Below are 25,909 nucleotides of genomic sequence, written 5' to 3' on the forward strand. Positions count from 1 at the left end.
TATAGAAAATAGAGTCTACAAGCTATGGTGCCAATCATTGAAAATTGGTCACACCTGATGTACTGACGGCCTATCTCATTTCTTGAGACACTAACAAGCCACTACAGAAAAAATACCCCCCAAATGACCCTTTTTTTGAAAGTAGACATTCCAAGGTATTTAGTAAGAGGCATGGGGAATTTTTTTTTTTAAGTTGTAATTTTTCCCCAAAATTCTTTGCAAATTAAGATTTTTTTTCACAAAATTGTCATATTACCAAGTTATTTCTCACACACTGTATAGGCATACTTGCAGCTACACCCCAAAATGCATTTTGCTACTCCTCCTGAGTATGGTGATACCAAATATTCAAGACTTTTACAGCCTGGCCACATACAGAGGCCCAAAATCCAATTAGCACTGCCAGGCGTTCTAGGAGCATAAATTACACATATCATTTTCTGACAACCTATCACACTTTTAAAGGTCCTGGAGCACAAGGACAATGGAAATGCCCATTTTGGAAAGCAAACACCCCAACACATAATCCAGGAGGCATTATGAGTCTTTTGAACATTTCATTTTTTTCCCACATGTTTTTGAAAAATGTGGAAAGAAAATAAAAAAGCATTTTTTTTTTTACACAAAGTTGTTCATTTATAAGATATTTCTAACAAATAGCATGCACATAGCAAAATACATTCTGCTACTCCTTCTATGGCGTTACCACATATGCGAGACTTTTACACAGCCTAGCCACATAGAGAGGCACAACATCCAAGTAGCACTGTCAGGCACTCTAGGGACATAAAATTACAAATCTAATTACCTGACAACCCATTACATTTTTGTGAGGTACTGTAGGGCACTGATAAGCACCATAGTGGTACTGATGTGGCAAGGATGAGCACTGATGTGGCACGGGTGAGTACTAATGTTGCATGGATGAGGCACAGATGAGCACTGATGTGGCATGGATGTGGCAGAGATAAGCACTGACGTGGCATAGATGGGGCACAGATGAGCACTTATGTGGCATGGATGTGGCATGGATGAGCCCTGATGTGGTGTGGATGTGGCACGGATGAACACTGATGTGGCATGGATGAGCACTGATGTGGAATGGATGAGCACGGATGTGGCACAGATGAGCACTGATGTGGCACGGATAAGCACTGATGTGGCATGGTTGTGGCATGGATGAGCACTTATTGGGGATGGATGTGGCATGGATGAGCACTGATGTGGCACAGATGGGCACAGATGAGGCATGGGTGGGCACACATGAAGCATGGATGTGGCATTAAAGGGCATGAATGAGGCACGGATAAGGCACCTTTGAAAACGTCATCTGTGACAAAACGTCGTCAGGGCACGGCGTACTGACGTCATCTAACAGCGACCTAGAGAGTGCGGGCGAGCGAAGCCGTCCGGCCGGCAGCTGCACATTTCCTGCCTGATTTTTCGTTCTGCACTGTAAGTGTTATTCTTTTGTCTTTTAATAAATTGTACGGTTTTACGCTATGGGAGCCTCTTTTCTTCCTTTTTTGATTGGTCATTCGCATGGTTGAAAGCGAGGATTTGTCCCAGAATTCTTGGTTGGACCTTGACTAGTGATTTCCATACATACTTGACTGAATTAAAGTCTGGTAAGAGGCGACCCCTACTGGTGTTTTTCTGACATTGCATCCTGTGTCACTTGGAGTTATTTATACACACTTGCTTTTACTTGAATTTGGTAAGAGGCTTATCTAGCTGGTGATGGTCCAAGCACTTATCTTCAATATTGTTATCATTCACTTGGGTTTATAAGATAATTTGGTCTGGTAAGAGGCAACTCCAACTGGATATCTTTTGCACTTTATTTCACATTTGTTTTGGTAGGGTTTTACACTCCAAAAAAATATTTTTTTTCCTAGCTATCTTGGTGGTAGCTTTTTACACTTTTCCCAATTTCTATTATAAGTCACACTCAAGGTGATACTATTTTAGTTGTTGGGTTTTACGCTATTGCGTTTATTTGTATTTTTACATGATCCAATGACCTCCGAGTTCACTGCTCATACGGGCCTGGATCTTCTATCAAAGTGACAAGATTAAGCATATCCGCTTCAATTTTACCTCAATCTGGTAAGCGTACACTCTTAAGGGAGTCGGGCTCAGGACCTTTCCCAGGATACTTTCCATTTGTTATCAACATTGGGACTTTGTGGACTTTATACCTCCATAGATCATATTAGCGCAACTTAATTTACATATTTCTATAGGGTGTGGTAACACTTGAAGTTGCTGCTTGTCTGTTTTATTCCTTTAGCGCGGTTAATTCCCAATTTTTCTACAAGGCACATATGGGCATGAAAGAGGCATGGTCAAGGCACAGATGGGCATGAATGAGGCACAGATGGGCATGAATAAGGCATGCATGGGGCACAGATGGGCATAAATGAGGCACAAATGAGGCACAGATGGGCATGAATGAGACGAATATGGGTATAAATGAGGCACGGATGAAGCACAGGTGGGCATGAAGAAGGCACAGATGGTCTTTGATGTGGCATAGATGGGCATGAATGAGTCACAGATGGGCATAAATGTGGCATGAATGAGGCACAGATGAGGCATGGATGGACATGAATGAGGCACAAATGGGCATGAATGTGGAATAAATGAGTCACAGATGGCCATAAATGAGGCATGGATGGGCATGAATGAGACACAGATGGGCATGAATGAGGCATGGATGAGGCATGGGTGGGCACTACTGTGGTCTCTCTCCTCTTCTAACATGCTCTACCAATCGGTGTGTACAGCGTGCAAGGAGAAGAGAGAGATGAACTGGACATGTGCCGGTTTGTTGAATTACTCCATCATTGTAATCACGTGGTAAAGGGCAGCTGTCACTGGCGGTGAAGTTGGCGAGCATGGACACTACTGTGTGCATCCCCCCCCAGAAAAAGCTTACCATGCTGTAGCTGTCATTTGGCTATGGCCCGGTATGCAAGTGGTTAAAGGGGTAAACTTTGTATGAACATGCATGAATTTCAGAGGTGTGCTAAAGATGTTTGTTTTGTTTTTTTTGCCTTGACATTCTGTATGCCTTAACTGTACTGGTATTCTGCCTATACATATTTTTTTTTTTATTTTACAACTAGCTTGAAAATGTGTCAAAACTACTTCAATTTAATGACTTTCTAACGGCTGCAGTATTCACACACAGCTTCTCTAGGATATTAAAGACATTCCACAGGTATGAGTGTCACAGGATTTCTCTTAAAGCAGGTGTTCCAGTAACAATGCTGTCAGCTTTGCTAATTAGAGGGAAGACAAGACTCAGGGATGACCTGTAACGCTCCATTGTTTCTCCAGACAAAGATATAATGGCGTACAATGTCTCCCTCCTACTGAAGACTAATGAAGAATAAAACTCATTTGCTGAAGTAAAAATTAATTAGTCGCATCACAATCACCTACAATTACTACTGTGAAAGTTTGCAAGCCTGAATAAACCATCTTCTTTATAACATGAAGAACTACGGACCTTAAAGTGGTACTCTAAGCACATTAGAGTTTAGTTTGGCATATTTATAAAAAAATGGTTATCAGCACACAATGGGGTTTATTTACTAAAGGCAAAGTACACTTGGAAGTGCAGCCGCTGTAGATCTGAGGGGGACATGCAAGGAAAATAAAAAACAGCATTTTTGCTTGCACATAATTGGATAATAGAAATCAGCAGAGCTTCCCCTCATTTCAGATCTTCCCCTCAGATCTACTGTGACTGCACTTGCAGTGCACTTGTAGTGCAGAGTGGATTTGCCTTTATTAAATCAACCCCTATAAGTTGATTCAAGACTTTTTTGGGTCAAAACATATTATCTGTAGGAATGCATTATCTTGACATTGGCATGCTGCCTTTATAAAACGTTTAATTCATCCACGGCGTGCTGTTCACTATTTATATTTTTAATCATCGTATGTGTGTAGGCTAATACTTTTTACCTATAACTTATTTTTTTTAAATCATCCATCAAATATATTTATAGACCAGCAGCCTATCAAGGAGGGGGCAACAGAATAACCTTTGTGTATAACATTATATCATATAATTAAATTTAATATATTATTATTATATTTTTTTATGCGAGACTACTTATATATATATATTTATATATATATATATATATATATATATATATATATATATATATATATATATATATATATATATATATGTGTGATTTAAACACAGTAATGTCTCTCCTTAGATTAAAGGGACATCTATATGATAGGATGTGTGAAGAAACAGCTGAAGGGGTTTATTATTGTGCATTCACATGTATGCAGTCTTTCATGAAAGCTGCCATACTGGAAACAGATCCCAGTGGAAATGACAGCTCCATGGTAACCAGTACTGAGAATTGCAGTTTTTGGTCCATTACAAACTGACCTTGGGCCCACAAGGGGGCAGCATATCACCTCCATTGAGATCATCTTCAAAACATAAAACAGCTATTCCCAAACTTGTAGGCTTTAAATATAACTATTTAAAATATACTATACAATGTCTAAAGAAAGAAGGCTGCAGTAGTCAGCCTAAATAAGGCGTAAAAGTAAAAACTACAGTAAGGAAATCTGGAGAAATGTAGAACAGTTTCCCTGTTTTACATGAAAAATTAAACTTGTTAGGTGGTTATAGGCAACTACTCTACTTTTCTACAGATTACCAACTATATTTGTTTTCAGTGCCAAGGGCCTAGTATAGGGTAGTAAGAAAAAAAACTGTCCCCCGTACCACCTAAACCCTGACCTTAAATCAGAACTTTTTTTTGGAGGGGGGAGCCGTTATCTGGTTTTGACAGGTACCTGCTCCCAATTCCACTTGGATTGCTCAGACAATCCGAGCAGAAGTTTGCCCCCCCCCCCCCCCCGTATGCCTGTGATGTAGCCTAGAAGGCTGTGGGACCGTTCACAATGTGCAGAGCAGTAGGAAACAAGCTGTGAAGCTGCAAGGAGTCACAGCTTGCTTCCAATACTAAAGATGCCTCCGCTGGGATCCAAAGACCAGTGAAAAACTGGTTCCGGGGCTGGATCCTTGGAAAGGAAAGTGTCCTTTTAAGTCATGTCAGCAACTACAGTATTTGTAGCGTTTGACTTTTTCTTTTTGTCCCTAGGGTGAAGATCCTCTTTAAAATAGCACTTGGGCTATACTTCAAACTTGACTTTCCCCTCATCTGAAAACTAAAACTTAGCTTACCCCTTAACACTCAAACCGACCCTAAGATTTACCTCTAGTTTAAGCCATAGCACATAACTATTAAACATAATGCCATAAAGCCTGACCCTAACCATACATGAACCTTTACCCCCAGTCATCATCAAATCAAATTAATGAATTCCTTCAAATTCTTAGTTAGCTTGTCATAATCAAAGTATTGGGCCTCCTGTGCTAAAACCATAGAATCTATGTGCCAGAATTTTCCTCACTAAAAGTGATTTTCAGATTATCTTTTTACACTGTCAAAGATATGTGACTTAGTATGCAAAATAGCTATGAGGGTGCAGCTACTTGCTTACAAAGAGAAGGAAAAAGAATTGCTACATGTTATGTCAAACACATGTCTGATGTTTTAGTTTATACAGGAAAAGCCTTTAAAAAAAGGAAATTATTCTATGTGTCAAGGGGATCATGGTAAGGCAATATGCATTTTATAAAGTGCACCTGTACATTATAACTTGCTGTCACAAAAATGAAAAAAGAGAAGAATTCTTCTTCCCTTCAGTGTCAGCCAAGTGACCCCTGCACTGGCACAGAGCATGTAATCAATGCCCTGATGACTTGACTAGCATCTAAAGGCACAATGATCTAATAGATTCAAGAAAATAAAGTATCGCTGATGGCTCTCCAACATTTCTTATGAGTATAATTTCAAGAGGGGATTTGCTGCCTAGGCCTACTTTAGAATAAACTTGTTAGGAGAAAAGTGTGAGGATTACCATTGTTGACCTTCTGAAAATGTTGTTATCCTGGCTATGGTGCTAACAAACTGCACTGCAATAAGCTGCATCCTCATTGTGGGTCAGTGCCCAGTTAAATCCAGGGTTAAATCCAGAGGATCAGCAAAGTAGAAGTTAGCAATAGCAGCCACCATAGTTTTGTCATGACAGGCTTTCTTTACCAATTACAGGAAGTTGCTGTAAAACTTAAAGTTTGTTTTGTGCTTCTTTCTTGCCTTAATTATGTGTTTGTCGTTAATTCAATGCTCACATTATCTATTTTATTTGAAAAGCTCACACATATTTTCTTAGCAATATAAATGCAAGAATAAATAATCTTAAACCAGTAATGATTTCTTTCTTCGTCTGTTTGTATTTAGAGATCAATATTTACTATACTGCCATATATAAAAGATGGACTGGGTTAATAAGGATTCCAATTATATTTTTTTACAAAGCAAATAATAAACCATTCATCAGTCAATGTGACCCTAAGGAACTATTCCGTCCATCCCACAAACCTGCCAAGTTAATGAACACAAAAATCTAAAAGGCATATATGCCATAGAAGAAGTGCATAATTACTTGCAATACTCATAGTATTAATGACTTAAAAGAAGGTGTCATAAAACGATTGTAGAGGCAGGGATGCTGAGATCATTAAGGAAACAATTAGCTGCCATCTTGAGCATAATCATGTGGAAAAGATGGCTCCTTAGGGCCGACAGGCTTTTATGTCCAACATACTTATTTCTGTATGCGGAGCCTACTGTAGGAAGCCATTTAGATCAGGAAGCGGTGATTGCTGTGGTGTGTCGTTTCAAATTCAATGCTTCTGGAAAAGTGGAAATTTTTAATCTGAAAGTTCTTTTCACACTGTGGTGCTAGCCATTTTGTGAGCTGTGACAATATGCCAGATTTTATATTATTAGCACTGTAGCCTTTTTAAACCCCACATAATGTCTTATAAAATCAAGAACTGTTTGCATTGCCTCATTGTAACCAATTAGGTTCAAATATGTGCTGGTAAATAACAGGAAATCTGAAAATCTGATTAGTTGCTCTGGAACATTAATTAATGTTCCTGGTAAATACTTTTTCAAACAGGATTTTGAAATAAACCTATCAGTGTCTATGAAGATACCCAATAGGCTCCTAAACTACAATGCAGTCACTCACCAATGCCTGCACTAAACTATACATGCAGTGTTTAGCACCTTGAGTAGGTACTCTAGGTAGTAAAATTAGCCCATTTATTACTAGGGGTGAGCTCTGTCCTGCCTTCTAACATACATTCCTATTGGTCCATTTTATGGTGAGTAGTTTTACTGGCCACCAGAACTATGCAAGATGAAGTTGAACCAACACTCAACAGGAAGTTTTGAAGATTAGTTGTTATAGCACACTGGGATTTAGGGCATCCAGGATTCCTAGGACTGTATGCAAAGATGTCTGCATGTGCTGCTGGTTGTGCTTTAATAATCAAAGTATAACAATCCACAGTAGCCAATTACTAGCCTGTAGCAAGCACTTGTTGGAGAATTTATAGGATGGCAGTGGATACGATCTTGCTCCCCTCAGCCTGTCCTGTTAGAGGGTTACGAAACTGAAACATTTGTATGTGTAAAATGTCCTGATTGTTTGTTTTATTAGGCATGGGAAATGATAATGCCGAGCCAACTTGTTATGAGCAAGACATAAGAAATTCACTGGATTTTAGAGGTCCAGAGGGTTACATAAGGCAGTTTGTCTGGTGTTAATGAAAGGTATTTCAAATGTTAATCACAGGGCTGGCCCAAGACATTGTGCTGCCTGGGTCCAAAAATGAAATGCTGCCCCCCTCAAAGAAAAATCACGCCCACCAAAAGGCCCACACAATTTTATTTTATATCATGATAAATAAAACTAAAATTAAATTGATCAGGAATTCAGATTTATATGCAACAGCACCTTGTCTACATGTCCAATTATATGACATAACCCATACTTGCCAACTGTCCCATTTTTCCCTGGACAGTCCTGGCAAATAGGAACCTGACCCGGGTAATTTACATTGTCTCGGTAAGCGCTCGTTAATCAGGCTGCCCGTAAATGCCTGTTATGGGCAGCCGGTGCCCGTAAAATAAATGGTTGCAGGCTGACATCGTAACTGTGCATGCGCCGTTCTCGGGAGAGCTCATACAAGCTCGGCGGGGCGGGCGCATGCGCAGTTACGTAATGGTGCCATTAAAACCTAATTACACCAGATAGTATAATTAGGTTTTATCGTACTTATGTACACCTTGCACTTTATATTTACATATTACATTTTTTGTATGGTCACACCTGAGCACATTTCACACTTTTGAATTGCAGGGAATTATGAAGAGAATTTTAAACTTTAGGCAGAAGTAGTGCAGCTGAATGGGAGAATTATTTCAACTCTGCTACTTTGGCCTTACTTTTGAAATTCCCTTTTTAATTTCCTGTAATTCTCTCTTTATTGAGTAGACCCTATAATCTGATGATAAGTAGGCGGAGATTAATTATGCAGAATGGGTGGAGCTTCAGGGAAGGGGGTGTGGTAAGTAATTGATAGCTGTGCTGCAAAGTGTCCCTGGAATTTTTTTTCAAATTTTGGCAGCTATGCATACCATTATATTCAATTCCAAACCACAAACTCCAATATTATTTTGTTTGTCTGAACGTCTGATGACATTGCGCACACCCTCCGCCTCCTCATATTCATCAGTTTGCACTACGGGTGGCATGAGATGGGGAAATGCCACCCGTAATGCGCCGCAAACTGATGCTACACAAAACTGCTGGAAAAAAAAAATCTTGGGCATCAATTTGCTGCCCCTCTCCAAGTGCTGCCTGGGTCCAATGGACCCAGTGGGACCCATGGTAGGGCCGGCCCTGGTTAATCAGCTTCTTGCATACATAGGTAAAAGGGTATACTGTAATACTGTATAACTATTTAGCACTTTCCTCTTAGCTGTTATAGTGCCAAGTAAATTTGTTCAATAAATATAGATTATATTTTCACTTCACAAGACAGTGGTCTGGGTTCTATTCCAACATAACCAGTGCAATTTCAGTTTTGCCAAAGTATTTTTGGTAAAATATAAATTCCAATCGGATAGTAAATTTTACAACATATTCCACATAGCTCCAGGGCCATTTTAGAGTAAAACAAAGGAGGCTTTTGTCTTAGGTCATACACCCAGAAGGATGCAGTGAAGGCTCCTGCTTTCTACGTTTGCCTTCTTTTCTATCATTATTGACTGATATTACTAGACACTGGAGGCAGATGAGATAAACGTCATATATGCGCTCATATTCTTGGTTCACCTTAGGCCTTTTTATTATGGGCCTGAGTCACTCTTTGCCTAATCAAACAGGCCTCATAGTGTTTTATGAATCTGGGTGGGAATGGTTTCTTTCCAAAGTCTCCTAAATACTGGTTCAGTACTCAAAATGGTTTTTACTACTTCGTAGATAATTACATATGACTGGCCTAAGGCAAAATTGTTATAAGGTCATGCTTCATTTTGAAGGCACAGCTAAGGCCTGTGCCATTCCAATACACTAATTAGCAATACAGCATACTAAGAGACTGGCACAGGTGTCTGAACTATAGGTAAAATCATGTTATTCCACTTACATGCTACATATTATTGATGGCTGGATTCTTCATTACAATACTGACAGAGAACACTTTTGTGGCATGCTGTTTTAGTCTACAAACTTCAGAGAACAAAATAGTCTTCTTGGCTAAACAAGCTATAGTTTCTACTTAATTCAATGAATAGATAGAAGATGAAGAACAGTCCCCTATGGAGGAATACCTATTAATTTCTGTATACTTCTGGTTGGTTGTTACTTATAAAATGTTTACATAATGCAGTATTTATAAAATATTTTACAGCAATACTCAGAACAAACTACTAAATACATACAAGGCATATGTTTTCCCTGACAAATATCTGTAATTCTGTTCAACCTGTTTTGTGACCACAACCAAAAATGACACACCATTTTTGCAGCTTGCTGAGTCAACTTCCCACCACCACAGGTTTACTGGACTATTAATGACCATGACTACACTGGCCTCTTCCCTTTACCGGCTAGTAACTGCCTATATACTGGCTGTAGTACTGTATATTGGCAGTAGCTTCACTGGTTCCCGGGGTTAGCATAACTATATTTGGGGTATGCACGGGATTATGCTATATAAATGTAAAGACAGATTACAGGTCATGATACTAGTGGTACGTAAAAAGAAATTCAAAGATTAATATAGAACACTGCATGTAAAACAAAATAAATAATTTGGCATAAATGGTGTACAAGAGGTAAATACTGTAGGTGTACCTGCTGGTATAAAATAATAATAATAATAATAATAATAATATATTAATAAAAATAATAATAATTGCACTAAAATGTGACACACACTCACATACACTATATTGTCAAACGTATTGGGATACCTGCCTTTACACGCACATTAACTTTATTGGCATCCCAGTCTTTGTGTGTGGGGTTTAATATTGATTTGACCCATCCTTTGCAGCTATAAAAGCTTCAACTCTTCTGGGAAGGCTGTCCACAAGTTTTAGGAGTGAGTCTATGGGAATGCTGGACCATTCTTCCAGAAGCGCATTTGTGAGGTCAGGCGCTGATGTTGGATGAGAAGGTCTGGGCAGTTAAGTTCCTTCACCCCAAACCCTCTCATCCATGTCTTTATGAACCTTGGTTTGTACATCATTTGGTGGAGGGGGAACTATGGTGTGGGGTTGTTTTTCAGGGCTTGGGCTTGGCTCCTTAGCAAAGGCATCAGAATGCCAAGACACTTTGAACAATTTCATGCACCCAACTTTGTGGGAACAGTTTGGGGATGGTCCCTTCCTGTTCCAACATGACTACGCACCATGCACAAAGCAAGGTCCATAAAGATATGGATGAAGGAGTTTGGGGTAGAGGAACTCAACTGGCCTGAACAGAGCCCTGACCTCAACCCAATAGAACACCTTTGGGATGAATTAGAGCACAGACTGCAAGCCAGGCCTCCTTGTCCAACATCAGTGCCTGACCTTACAAATGCGCTTCTGGAACAGTGATCAAAAATTCCCATAGACACACTCCTAAACCTTGTGGACAGCCTTCCAAGAAGAGTTGAAGCTGTTGTAGTTGCAAAGGGTGGGCCAACTCAATACTGAACCCTACGGCTAAGACTGGGATGCCATTAGAAGTTATGTGCGTGTTAAGGCAGGCATTCCAATACTTTTGACAATATGGTGTATATGTTATGAATGTGGATGTATAAATAACTTTTTCTATATCTATATGTGTAAATTCTTTCAAGATCATGTCAGTTACACATTTCAGTGTAAAACAAAAGGTTCAAGGCTTCTGTCCTGCCTGTCGGCTAGGTTCTCCTCCTTGCTGATCTTGCACAGTTTGTTTAGTTTTGTTGATGGAATAGTGTTCTGTGTAGTTGCAGTTCAGCTACTCTGGATCTATATAACCAGAACCAAGCTGCTGGCAGAGTAAGAAGATGGAATCACCTGTTTGACATCAGTAAAAATATGAGGCAAAGTCTAGCCATTTGATTGGGCTATCTATCTATCTATCTATCTATCTATCTATCTATCTATCTATCTATCTATCTATCTATCTATCTATCTATCTATCTATCTATCTATCTATCTATCTATCTATCTATCTATCTATCTATCTATCTATCTATCTATCTATCTATCTATCTATCTATCTATCTATCTATCTATCTATCTATCTATCTATCTATCTATCTATCTATCTATCTATCTATCTATCTATCTATCTATCTATCTATCTATCTATCTATCTATCTATCTATCTATCTATCTATCTATCTATCTATCTATCTATCTATCTATCTATCTATCTATCTATCTATCTATCTATCTATCTATCTATCTATCTATCTATCTATCTATCTATCTATCTATCTATCTATCTATCTATCTATCTATCTATCTATCTATCTATCTATCTATCTATCTATCTATCTATCTATCTATCTATCTATCTATCTATCTATCTATCTATCTATCTATCTATCTATCTATCTATCTATCTATCTATCTATCTATCTATCTATCTATCTATCTATCTATCTATCTATCTATCTATCTATCTATCTATCTATCTATCTATCTATCTATCTATCTATCTATCTATCTATCTATCTATCTATCTATCTATCTACAGTATCTATTCCTGCACACACTCTTTAATTTTTTTTGGTGGAAAAAGAACCAAACATATTGATAGCATGACAACTGATCATTAGGGATGAGCCAGACCCCCTGTTCGGTTCCCACCAGAACTTTCGAACATCACGAAAGTTCCGAACCAAATAATGAACTCCACTGAAGTCTATGGGACCCAAACTGGAAAAATCAAAAGTGTCCATTTGAAGTCTTATATGCAAGTAATTGGGCATACAATGGTTATGGGGGGTCTGGGTACTGCCCTGGGGGACATATAGCAATGAAAAAAGGTTTGTAAAAAACATAATTTTTAAATGAGCAATGATTTACTGATGCTTAAAGTGAAAGTCTTAAAACGAGAAATAACAATAAAAAAAATCCTTTTAATATAGTGCCTGGGGGGTCCCCTTAGTCTACCTGTAAAATGGCATATCTGTACTGTGTATAGAAGCTGCTGCAGAAATTATTGCATTTATAAAGCCAAAAAATATATATTTTCCCTGCAAGCTTTCTTTATTTTGTAAACAAAGGCTTGGGGAGTCAGTCTGTATGATAAGGCCACAATGTAGTGCACTGGGAACTAGATTAGAGATTTTTTGGATAAATTCTGGTGTCTCTTCCACAGACTTTGGATAAAAGTAACAGGTGTAAAATAGGTCACTGAAGACAACTTGGCAATATGCTGCTGCTTGGGGAACATGACTGCCAATCTGTGTACCAGTGTTCTCCCCTCTCTGTAGGCTCATGTTCCTACCTTCCTTAACCTCAGAACCCACATCTGAATCAAGTAATGACTGTGCATCCTCAAGGAGCAAGTGGCTGTCACTGTGTTAAAATAACTCAACTGACTCCTCCATGCCTGATGCTGGGGCTATGGCAGGAATAGCTGTGGACAATGAAGCAGATTTAGCCACTCTGGCAGCTGCAGTGGACAGCACATTAGTCTCTGCTAGGGTGACAGAGGATGAGGAGGAGAAAGAAGATGGTTTAGTAAGCCAGTCCACCACCTCCACCGCATGCTGTGGCTAGATAGCACAGGTAACATCACTAAACAGAGGAAATGATGCCCTGCCTGAGGATTGACCAAGTCCACCTTTTCACATGGACACATACGTTGCTGGCCCCCTCACAGTGCCATGGGAACATCTGCCTCTCCATGTTGACCTCCCAGACGTGATAGGAAGGTGCTTATTAACAAAATGTAATTAAGATGTGGAAATATGTACGTGGATGCACTTTAATCAATGGAAAGTGGTGTTTGGTACACTTTAACCTGAGCACTCACTACACAGACACACTCCACTGACACACTACAATATACTGCAGTAAAACTGCACTAACGCACAGTAATATACTGCATTAAGCGTGCAGTAATGCACAGAAATATACTGCGTTAAACGTGCACTTACACACAGAAATATACTGCATTAAACATGCAGTAATGCACTGAAATATACTGCACTAAAAGGCATGTAACGCTCAGAAATATATTGCATTAAACGTGCACTAATGCAAAGAAATAAACTGCCTTAAATGGCACATGATTCACTTAAACATACTGCGTTAAACGTGCACCAATGCAAAGAAATATGCTGCGCTAAATGGCACGTAACACACACAAATATGCTACGTTAAACATGCACTAACGCACAGAAATATACTGCATTAAACGTGCACTAACACACAGAAATATACTGCATTAAATGTGCAGTAACATACTGAAATATACTGCGTTAAATGTGCACTAATGCAAAGAAATATACTGAGTTAAACGACACATAATGCACCGAGATATACTGCATTAAATGGCACGTAATGCACTGAAATATACTGTGTTAAACGTACACTAACGCACAGAAATATACTGTTTTAAAAGTGCACTAATGCACAGAAATATATTGCGTTAAACATACATTAACACACAGAAATATACTGTGTTAAATGTGCAGTACTGCACTGAAATATACTGCGTTAAACATGCACTAATGCAAAGAAATAGACTGCGTTAAATGGCACGTAACGCACAGAAATGTACTTTGTTAAATGAGCACTAATGCACTGAACTATATTGCAGTAAACCTGCCCTGACAAAATAAACTGGCACTAAAGTAAAAATGAATGGTCAGGTCACTATACTCACACTGACTGAACTATCACTATATTCACACTAAGTTAAAAATGAACGTTTACTTCACTCACACTGACTGAACTATCACTAGATTCACTCTAAAGTGACACTAAAGTAAAAATGAATGGTCGCACTACATTTACATTAACTGAACTATCACTAGATTCACATTAAACTGATATTATACACTGACAATAGAATCAGAATAGCACACTATAACACACTCTCTAGTAGCACTGAACAAAGCCCTTTTTTTATCTCTTTCCACACCGATATCACACTACAAATGGCCGCTATTGAAAGAATACTTTTATAGTGGGACTAAGACCAATTCGCCATGATTGAATAGAGTCATCATTACTTTCTCCAATATGGCTGTGACAGTGCTCGATGGCCTGATTTGGCAAAGCTTTCATTGCTTCAGCCAATCAGGGCTTCTAATGCACTGTGCAGCGGCGCAGTGCATTGTGGCGGAACAAACGGTCGAACACCCTAATATTTTGGGTGTTCTTCGAATGAGCGAACAACCAATGTTTGGCCCGAACTCATGCTCTAGCTGAACCGTTCGCCCATCCCTACTGATCAACCCAATTATATAATATGCTGACCGTCACCATTTAAGCATGTGCTCTCCCCAATATCTGCCTGGTAAATATCTTTGGCAATCCATGGGCAAGTTTTCTTTGTCATATAAACAAAGGAAATGTTTTTTTCCTAATGTATTTTCACAACATAAATGCTCAAAAATCCTGGAACTGAACCACAGGTAAAAGAAGAATTTGCATTTCCACAGTTAGATGGTAAGTTAAATGGAAAATAGCCAATTCCAAAACTTCATAAATGGTCGCTGAGTGACTGCAGTAAAGAACAATTTACAAATCTGAAAATACAATACAGTAATGAAAATATGTTTCAGCAAGCATGTAAAATGTGAAAATGACATCACTTTGAGGTGAACTTTACAATAACAACTCAAAATAAGTGCTCACTGAAACACATTATACAGTAGATTCTCTTGTAGTGCAGAAATATAACTTAGGAACAGCCTCTGTAATGACAGTGATTTGGCCATGCTTTCCCTGCTGAATATAGACAGTTAAGCAGCACATTTAACAGAGTGCATTAAAATATAATTAGTTTTGGTGCTTGCATTTATTAGACAATATAGCACACGGATAGGCTATTTGTTTATCTTGTATCAATGGGTCCAGATTAGTTGTATTGCTTCTTAAATGACTTTGAACTGGCTCATGAGGAGCGATGTAGCTGGCGTTTCGCAGTGCCATGCTCCAATGGGGGATGAAGCTCAGACATCATCCTAGGTCTGTTTTCAGCTCAATGCTCTGCTGATTTTATTACAGCTGCACTTCCATATCCCTGAGAAATCCCCAGTGACACCATCAATGGTAATACACTCACACAAGAGCATGGAGGCTGAAAAAACACCCACAATGGCAATCCCACTACAGTCCCTAATGTTGAATCATGTGCTAATTGTTAGACTCATAGAATGCATTAGATAGTAATGAAAACTTTATAGTCTGGCACAGACACAACAACCATAGAAAATGTAGAAACATTCACATGCAGTATCAGGTTTCATCGGGGATTTAAAAATGTTATTACAAAAATAAAGCAAATTCTCATTCCTAAAGGGCTAGTCTGGCCAAAATTGAAATGGCTTTGTTTGCAACATTAAAAAAGGCCTGAGTTAGATATATCCTCTGTGTTATATTGCTTGGATTGCTATATAGGTGCAATTTGTAAAAAAGGATTTTCTTGACTTTGTTTACTAAAACACTTTTTAGTTCTTTTTTTTTTGTTTGTTTAAAAAAACTATTCTTTTTTCTTTACTTCAGGGCATTTATGGGCTTATTTATGATAGTTTAATTGCTTGCGGACTGCCCACCGTACATTTACTGCGGCAGGGGGGGCAAGGCGACCAATCTGTGCCAGATAACTTACGGGTCTGGGGCACGCAGGCGCAGCACCGACGCCCCAGTCCCACAGTGATTATACACAGCTGGAGGCCATCGGCAGGAACCGCAGACTTAATGTCTGCCGGCACCCACCGATTACACAATACAGAGGCAGGACAACAATCTGCCTATGTAAACATGGTAGATTGTCGTTCTGTCAGTAGGGAATGTATTGATCCTGTGTTTCTGCTAAGCAGGAACATAGTTGCTTAGCCTTCCCCTAGTCAAAGCACCTCCCCCACAGTTAGTAAGCACAACTTAGGCTTGCATTAAACCCTTTTATCGCCTCAATGTTAACCCCTTCCCTGCCAGTATCATTGGTACAGTGACAGTTTATCATTTTTTTTAGCACAGATCACTGCATTAGTGTCACTGGTCCCCATTAATGTGTAAAATTAGTTTGATTAGTTAAATTATAAGTCACTGATCGCAGTCATTATAAGTAAAAAAAAAAAAAAATAATATCCTTTAGTTTGTAGACGCTATAACTTTAGCACAACCAATCAAATTACGCCTATTGGGACTTTTTTTTACCAAATATGTAGAAGAATACATATTGGCCTAAACTGATGAAGAAATTAGATTTTTTGAATGTTTTTATTGGGTATGTTTTACAATTACATCGTGAAAAATGGCCTGGTAATGAAGGGGGGGTAAACATTCCCGGAGCTCAAGTGGTTAATGCCAGGGCCATTAAACCTTACTGCCTCATGAAAAAACCAAGGTCCATTTTAATTTTGCCCCTTCAAATTATGCCAACACTTTCTCCAAAATTTTGACATTTTGCTGAAATCTACCGATTTTTGCCAACATTTCAGGGAAATATAACCTATCAAATCTACTCATTCCAAATACTCTAAAATGTCATATTACTCCTGTAATGATATCACGTACTGGACACATAAAAAGCTGTAGCAAGTGGCCATGTTGTTCAGTTATCATAGTAAGCCATGACAGTCTTGCAGAACAGTTACACATTGCCCCAGTGATATTACTCCCTCCCTCCTCCTTTATTTCATTGAATGCATAGATTTTACACTTCAAAAGATCCGTTATCTCAACTCAGAGACATCAGAAACTAGCGCTTAGGCCTGTACAGAGCTGTAAACCACTAATTGAGTCCTGGCAGGATGTTTGTTTCTTCTGTCCAGGCCTATCATAAAACTATGACCAAATCAATTAAGGATACCCAGAACTAATGGGGATCATAAAAGGTAATCAGAGAGCTCTGCCCAGTTCAAAACTTAACAAATCCACACATGATTCATAAACTCAGACAGGAACATAACACATTAATATTAAGTATATATTTGAATAAGATGTGTTGTACTGAGCGAAATAAGGTAAGGTCATACATGACCAAACTAGCACATATAGAAGGAAAGATAGCTGTCAGATATTCCCTGGGTGACAAGTTTATCTGAGCTACCGTGTTTTTAGTATCCCTGGATGTGAAATTCAATGCTGAACAATAATCTATCAGTTTCAAGAATGCAACCGGTACATATTACAAGATATGAATAGTGGTATTAAACTGTCTGTGGAGGAGGGACCTGATATTGTCATACACCCAGGATAGCCAAGGGACACTCCGTTTTATTGGTCAGGGGCATCTGTCAACACCCCTTTTATCCCAGAGAAAAAAAGGAGACCTAACCAGTTGAGAGAGTTCTCATGGTACCTTCAAAGCAGGAACGCAGGAACATCTGTCAAGTTTGAGAACCAATAACACCCAGCTCATCAACTCTGATAGCAGCCATACCATTGAGTGCAAGTATTCTTCCTCCAAAATTCTACCCTAGTTTTCTATTTATTATTGCTGAATTATGTCTCTATTTCTTTGAAACACCTTTTTTCTGTAAATATTTTATTTCTGCACCAACTTTGACCTTTTCATTATTAAATCCATATTTTGAAAAGTGTTAACCTTGCCCCTACACTCTTAATGCAAGCTGATAAAGAACCTGTCTCTTGAAGAGTGCTACTGTATAGAATAAATCCTATGAACATACCTGTCTGTGGTGACAGTGTGTGTTACAGACGATTATTCTAAAATCATAATTGGTAGTGCTAGAATTACGAGCTTCCTCCTGCTCGGACCACACAGGGGTGGTGGCATTTAAAGGGTAATTGCTTAATTAGCCCAGTGACAACCGCTTTCAGCCTGCTGGCACCTAGATTGTGGTCCCGCGACCTGGAAAATCTTGGTGCAGGGTGCAACTGAGAGTGGCATTGTTACATAAGTGACAGCGTGGTGTGAGATTGGCAGGTCCCTTGTCACGAGTTAGTGAGGAGGGCAGGGATCTCATACCTGCATCTGTCACAACTCCTTCTCTCTTTCCATTACTGCTGACCCTCTTTGGCCATAATTCTTATTTCAGTTTTGATGAGTTGTTCAGGGCTAGCTACAGATATGTGCTTGGTGTTCATATAGTTTCAAAGCAGTCATTATTGCCCTCAAAATATTCAAAAGCTTGCCACGTGTGCCAAAGATTCCAGAGTGGTCAAAAGTGACCATGTGCATATCCAGAAGCAGGTCAGTCAGTCCTTTTATACAGTAAAGTAAATAATGTTTTGAATCAACAAATCAGAATTATAGCACAAATTCAAAGTGCACAAACGCAAAATGCATAAATTAAAACAAAACATTTAAACAACAGTTTATTAAGCCTTACCAATAAGTATGTGCTGTGGCTCGCTTTTTATCCCAGTGCCAGCACTTGTACTTGCTGCCACTTCAACACGGTACTGAATGCCAGGGTAGAGTCCACCAATCACCACTGAGCGAATTGCAGCATCTACAGTCTTGTTTATGTGAAACCGTGTCTCATTGCCCAGGCACCAGATCTATACATGTAAAGAAAACATGCGTTTACTAGGCAACACGTAATACAGATTACCCATTTAGCTTTGTTTTTGTTTTGCCCTTTCACAAAGTCCTTATGGACACTCCTAAGTTATAACAGGTTTTCACTACATTTATCCGGAGATTTGTTTAGAAGTTACATTTGTAGACATATCCTGTTATTATACAAGTTTAACAGCCATTTTTAAAGTGTTCTCTCTGCTCATGTTCTAAGTTGTGCAGGGAACTACTAATAACTATTTTTATAGGTAACTAACTAGCTAGTCTTTGCAGAGTTAAGGTCCCTGGTTTACTTACCAGCAGAATATTTTCCATAAACAGTTCAAATGTCCTTTAAAAGCATATTGTAGGGTACAACATATCTAAACCCAAGAACAAGAATATACTAGTCTTTAGTTTATGGTGTTTTTTTCAGTCTATTTTCTTTTATTTTCATTGGTTGACTTGGCAATAATATGTTTGCTGTCCTAAGGGGGTTTATTGACTAAAGGGGGTTTATTGACTAAAGCTGGAGAATGCAAAATCGGTCTCACTGCAGAAAAACCAATCAGATTCTAATCTCAGCTTGTTCAATTAAAGTGGTTCTAAAGGCAGAAGGTTTTTCATCTTAATGAATCATTTGCATCAAGATAAAAAAAAAAAACCTTCTGTGTGCAGCAGTCCCCCTAATAGTTACGTGAGCCCCATCTTGATCGGCCATAAGAGACTCTCCCTCTTGATTGGCTGAGACGCAGCAGCGCTGCCATTGACTCCCACTGCTCTCAATCAAAGTCAGTTAGCCAATGAGGAGAGATAGGGGGCAGGGCTGAATGGCTCTGTGTCTAAATGGAAACACAGAGCTGCGGCTCGGCTCGGGTGCCCCCATAGCAAGCTGCTTCCTTAGGGCGCACTGTGCAGGAGGGAGGGGCCAGGAGCGCTGGCGAGTGACCAGAAGAGGAGAATCTGGGCTGCTATGTGCAAAACCACTGCACAGAGCAGGTAAGTATAACATGTTTGTTACATTTAAAATAAAAAAATAAAAAAAATAAGACTTTACAGTAGTATCACTTTAAGCTTTGGCAATAAAACCTGGAAGCTGATTGGTTTCTATGCAGAGGTGAGACTGATTTTGCACTCTCCAGCTTTAGTAAATAAACCCATAACAATACTCACTCATCACAGCGTATCCATGAGGCATTGTCACCCTAGTACAGGACTACAGGATGTCTTTCCCTCAAAGAGGAAGTAAACCCTCCTCTGCAACTTGTACCTATAGGTAAACCTATGATAATACTTACCTATAGGTACTGCAAATATCTCCTAAATATGCACCGTTTAGGAGATATTTACTTTGCATGCAGCCAGTGACATCACTGGCGCATGCGCTCTGAAGGAACGGCCGCTCGCGCCATTCCTTCAGAGCCCTGTGCCGTGAACGTCGGAGTGACATCATCACGGCTCCAGCCAATCAGATGGCCAGATGCCGCAAACCTGGGAGAAGGGTGACCGAACGTGTAACCCGTAAGAGAGGCGAGCTGGTGGCACTACGGGGCTTCGTTCTAAGGTAAGTATTTCGTATTGAGCTAGTATTCGATGCATACTAGCTCATTATGTGTTTGTCTTTCAGGTGTTTGTTTTTTTTTTTGTTTTTTTTCTGAGGTTTACAACCTCTTTAACTCTTTTCTATAACATAGGGGAAGGTTTTTTGTAGTCCTTGCTGGAAATTGATAACAGTGCAGCCGGGGCACCTAACATTATCAGCTAACAATTCCACTGGTGCATTTTTGCACTTATCTATTAATACAACCAAATGCTTTAAACTGTACAGTGAACAAACCAACAGGTAGCAAATAAGAGAAGTTAATTCCAATGATTTACTATAACTAACCTCCAACTAAACTGAACCTAGAATAATTTTCATTGCACATTGACAATTTATTTTCAAAGAAAACTCAATTGGTAGGAACATCAGGAGAATTATCCAAAAGACTGGCACCAGACAGACAAGAGCAATAAAAGCACAACTTATTCAGACATACAAATCATCTAAAACCAGAACCCAAAAGTCATCTTTCACCAGCACGAATACATTTTATTAATCGTCACTGCTTTTTAATGTTCTTATTAAATACATAAGCTGCTTTTACCGCAAGATACCATTTATGAAAACTGCTAAAAATAACCTCAGAAAATCTAGATTAGAAAAAAAACATATGCATACTTTGCTGCTAAGACTGATAAATCATTTTAATGTTGCTGTGCAAGCCATCCAGTCAAAATACCTTTTCCCTAATGCTTTCCATTGTAATTACACTTTCTGGCACCGTCCATGAGAAAACTGCAGGCATCAATTTGAATTTTCGCTTTATTTAAGGTAGCAGATAATATTCTCAATGGTTTTTGACTGTTAACAGTGTTAGTCAGAAATTAATCATATGTTAATCTGCTTTAAATCTAATATGGAGACTCCAAAATGCTCATGCTATCCAGATAAATTCACTGAATTGGTAAGTATTGACAGAGGTGAATCTGAGGTTAATATCTGCATGGGGGTTAATAAATCCTGATGCAATATTGATCTCGCCCAAATAAAAATACACATAATGACTATGTATTTTAGACTCTTTGCACAGAGAATAATCTGGTGGAGCATGTTACATTTACTGTAGGAGAGGTAAAAATAACATGCTTGTCTGTAATGTACTTTAATTACATTGAAATGTATCACTGCACACTCGTGGGGGAAAAAAAATTGTCCTTTACACTTTTAGGTTATCTTTGTACAGGTTTTTTGTAGTAGCAAAAATAATTTCATACCAGATCATAATTTCATAATATTTCAAATAATATCAACCAAATGCTTTGAGTGGCAAAAATGTAATTGGTAGAATTTGAAGCAGGGACATTTCTGAATGTAGTGGGCTTGTGTGCAAGACTATAAACTGGGCCCCTACCACTCGCGTGAGCAGTTATATGCACTTGGTGCAAGCCATTGATGTGTGCCCAATAAACACTTGTGCATCTCTTTCCTCAGATCCCAGACCTTTACAATTGGTTTTATTGCTTTTATAAATATGTTTTATTATTTGGAATCGCTTGCGGGGACTGGAGAGAAAAAGCTTGGCCTACAACAACTGAAATTGGTCTGAATGTAAGGGCAGGCAAGTTATATTACATACTTAATCAGTGTATTGTTGGCACTGCACCTGCCCCCTTCAGAGTGCATACCTGGATCTCCTTTGAACTGCAAGTCAAAGTACAATATTGCAGCAAGGAGTGCTTTCTGAATCAATTCCCTAATATATGCAGGGAATGTACCGTGGGCCCCCTTCTCCTTGGGGCCTGTGAGCACTGCACACATTAGAGACACACTAGAGGAGATTTTAGACTTTGAGGAGACAGGTGAGTTTCCCTAACCTAATGTCCCTGTAACAACACTTTAAGGAGGTAAAAAAAAAAAAAAGGATATGTTTTTTTTTTTCCTTAGGCTTTTTTCACTCTGTTTTCACCTAGTGATCTGGCCAGTAACACACCTCCTGCATTAGAGTGCATCCACTGTGGATGAAGGAGCCCAGGGGCACATTTAGACAGATGCATTGTTAGTCTGGGGGAAAACATTAACACATTGAAGCCAAACTGCACTAATACTTCATAAGCAGTTACAGCAAGTGTTTTTTTTTTTTTTTTTTTCTGTTGGGATAAAGGTTTAAAAAAAATAAAGTAAAAGATGATCATGCGATCTGATTCTGGTGCGGACCAAAAAAAGGGTCCTGTGCGACTTTGGTCAGAATGCGATGCAAATTCAGCCATACAATCTGTATGGCTGAATTCGCAACGCACAGACATCGCATGTGATTTTCAGAGCAGTGCGCTGCGAATCACATGCATTATCTGTCACCGCTATAGTGTGAACTGGCACTCACATCTAAGAAATGGTAAGCTGCATTATATGTTTGCTTGATATGTATGTTTGTTATAATGTTTGCTTTTTGTGTTTAATAGCACTTTAATTTGAGTGAAGTGGGAGTTAAAGAAAATCTGCAACAGGGACACAGACAGAAATAAAAAGCTAACAAGGGTTTTAGTTCACTATTGTACTAATAAGATTTACCTTTTCGCTTGCTGTTTGGCAAAACTGATGTCATCAGGACAAAAAGAGAGGGGAAATCTCTAACAGAGCACCGATTAGCAATAAAAAAATATCATACAATATATATATTTTTTTGAAAGTAGACTTTTTAGGTACACAAACAATACCATACAAATTACAAATTTATTGACAGCTTCTATGTTAAAAACATGTTAAAAGAACCCAATTCAGGTTATATGACCCTGCCCCCCCCCCTTCTCCTATTTAAAGATCCCTGGAAACATTATTATATACATATATGAATACATGTGTAATAATGTGTCCAAAGAAGCTGTCATTAATATTGTGATTTTTTATGAAATTGTATGTGTAGTCCTTGGGCACCCAAAAAGTCCACTTTCAAAAGAGTATTATGTGAAATATTTTATACACTGGGGATGTGATGCCTTCAAAAAATAGCCAACCCAAATGTATGAATTTTTTTTAGCAGTAAAAACGCAACAGGGGTTCTAACCCTCTACCACACTATCCACAATTTAAAGAAAAAAATGTATGCCTGGATAACCAGACAGGCCAAACAGAGTTAAAATTTCCTTGAAAGGTTGAACAGTTTAAATATTAATATTTCAGTTTTTTTATTTAGCTTTTTTGTTGCTTAGACATTTTTCTGGATTTTAACTTTAATTTAAATTCCAGGCAAACAGCTAATTACAAAAGTATGCAATGCAACCTTTCCCAACAGCAATTTTCAAAGCAAGTTTAAAAATATATATGCAAATTTTAACTTTCTGTTTTAAAAGTAGGACTTTAATAATATTTTTGCCCATTTACAATTTTGTCAATGGAAATGGTGCAATGGAATTTTTGTTGATGTTTGTAAAGAAGGAAATAGCTTTACCCTGTAGTCTTGAATAATTCCATTCTGGTGATCCGGAGGAGGTGGGTCCCAGGAGACGCTGATACTTGTGCTATTGTTACTCCCGACTGTCTGAACAGTGACAGACTGCGGTGCAGCACTCGGGGCTAGAGCAGGTGAACAGAAAAATAGAGAAAGAGACATTAATCCTTCAAGCTGAAGTCTCATTTTTAGTAACCTCATGTATATCCAGGCAGGCATAGCCCTTAGCTTGTGTTCCCTGCAGACCTGAATATGCAAACAGAGCAAGCTAGTGAGGTTGAAATATTAGCTGTTACGATAACATCTGTTTAATAAAGGGACAACATTCGGCTTATTTGGTCTTCAAAAAAATCTGCTTCTTTATTAACATTGTACACAATTTCTATTCCATATTTATCCTCTTGCTAAAGGCTATTATGATTATCTATCACACTTTATGTTGTATGTTTATTTTTACTGAATATTAACTGTTCAAGGTTCACCAAAATCTCCCACATGTATCATGCAGAATAGTTATACTGTCATGCTGGATATTTTTCCATGAAGGGTGCCCCAGTAAAACATAACAATGCAACAATTAAACCATTTTGGTAGCTAAGTTTCACCCAATAAATTGCATTTTTTTTTTTTAATATTATCATGCCTGGGTGACCTCAAAATTGAGCTGACAAAAATGTAGTCCATGGTTCTTGCACCATCTCTTAGCACTGTGCAGTTTTTCCCTCACACATTGGAGCATAAAGGAAGGAGGGATAGAATAAAAGAGAGGTGATAAGAGAAGAAAATGGGAGAGAAGAATAATGGAGGAAATGGAAGAAAAGGAAAGAATGATAGAAGTAATGGTAAAAAGGAAAAGCGAATGGGGAAAAGGAATAGTGGAGAAATGAGGGGCAGAAGAGATAGCGTGAGATGAGACAAAATGAAGGAGAAGTGTAGAGAGAGGAGAAGAAGGGAGAAGAGAAGATGGGATGGGAGAGGAGACTACTGAAGAAGCCAAGAGATGAAAGGTAAGGAAAGTAGAGATGATGAAATGATCAAATGGGATAGAATTGTAAAGCAGGAGATAGGAGAGGAAGGGTGAAAGAATTGGAAATGAGAGAAGAGAATGATAGTGGAGAGGGAAGGAGAGAATGGAGAGAAGAAGAGACTGAGAAGCAAGGAAGAGAATGATAGAGAAGATGATTGGAGAGAATGGGAGAAGATAGGAAGCATGCAGGTTAGATGTCCTGACCTTCCTGATCTGTATGCATTTTGCAGGTCAGTCTTTCAAACGAATAATGCAAGGAACACCCAGGCTCAAGGAGGTCACCTATGGTAGCCTCCATGTTTCTCAGTACAGGTAACCTTCAAACAGGCATCATTGTTGTATGAAATAGAATTTGCCATTTTATTTGTATTTTGTAGTGTACATAATACTGTGGGTCCAACAGTGCTCTTTAATCAATTTCAGATCAATACCCGATCTGCACAGCACAGACTCCGCAGACAAAAATATCTATTGATTTCTTTCCTTCATCCTCTGAAGTTTTTCACAGCTAAGGCCGTCCTGAATGTGTGAGTGCAGTAGGTAACAAAGGAGCTGCAATAAAATGCTTTGCTGGAAGGAAGTCACCCTTTGGAACTCTAATTTACAGGCTCTGATCCGCAGGCTTTCTATAGTCAAGGCATTTGTTTTGAAAACATAATACAATTGGTGTATTTATGTGAAGCCATTGGCTTTTATTTCCTTATATCAGCTAAAGTCACTGTTTATT

At 38.7% G+C, this 25,909-nt stretch overlaps 1 protein-coding gene across 11 annotated transcripts in view; it reads right to left on the reverse strand.

Moving 5' to 3' along the window:
- ROBO2 (roundabout guidance receptor 2) overlaps nucleotides 1-25,909 on the reverse strand; it is a 1,381,003-nt gene that overhangs the window by 80,860 nt on the left and 1,274,234 nt on the right. For all 11 annotated transcript variants that reach the window (XM_082246200.1, XM_082246196.1, XM_082246202.1 and 8 more), the window contains exons 15-16: nucleotides 24,156-24,280; nucleotides 18,998-19,169 (exon numbers count right to left, since the gene is read on the reverse strand). In XM_082246200.1, coding sequence (XP_082102326.1) covers nucleotides 18,998-19,169; nucleotides 24,156-24,280 — 297 coding nt within the window. The remainder of the gene's footprint in view (nucleotides 1-18,997; nucleotides 19,170-24,155; nucleotides 24,281-25,909) is intronic.

Source organism: Pelophylax lessonae (genome assembly GCF_965119305.1).
Source record: "Pelophylax lessonae genome assembly, chromosome: 2".
NCBI classification, from domain to species: domain Eukaryota; kingdom Metazoa; phylum Chordata; class Amphibia; order Anura; family Ranidae; genus Pelophylax; species Pelophylax lessonae.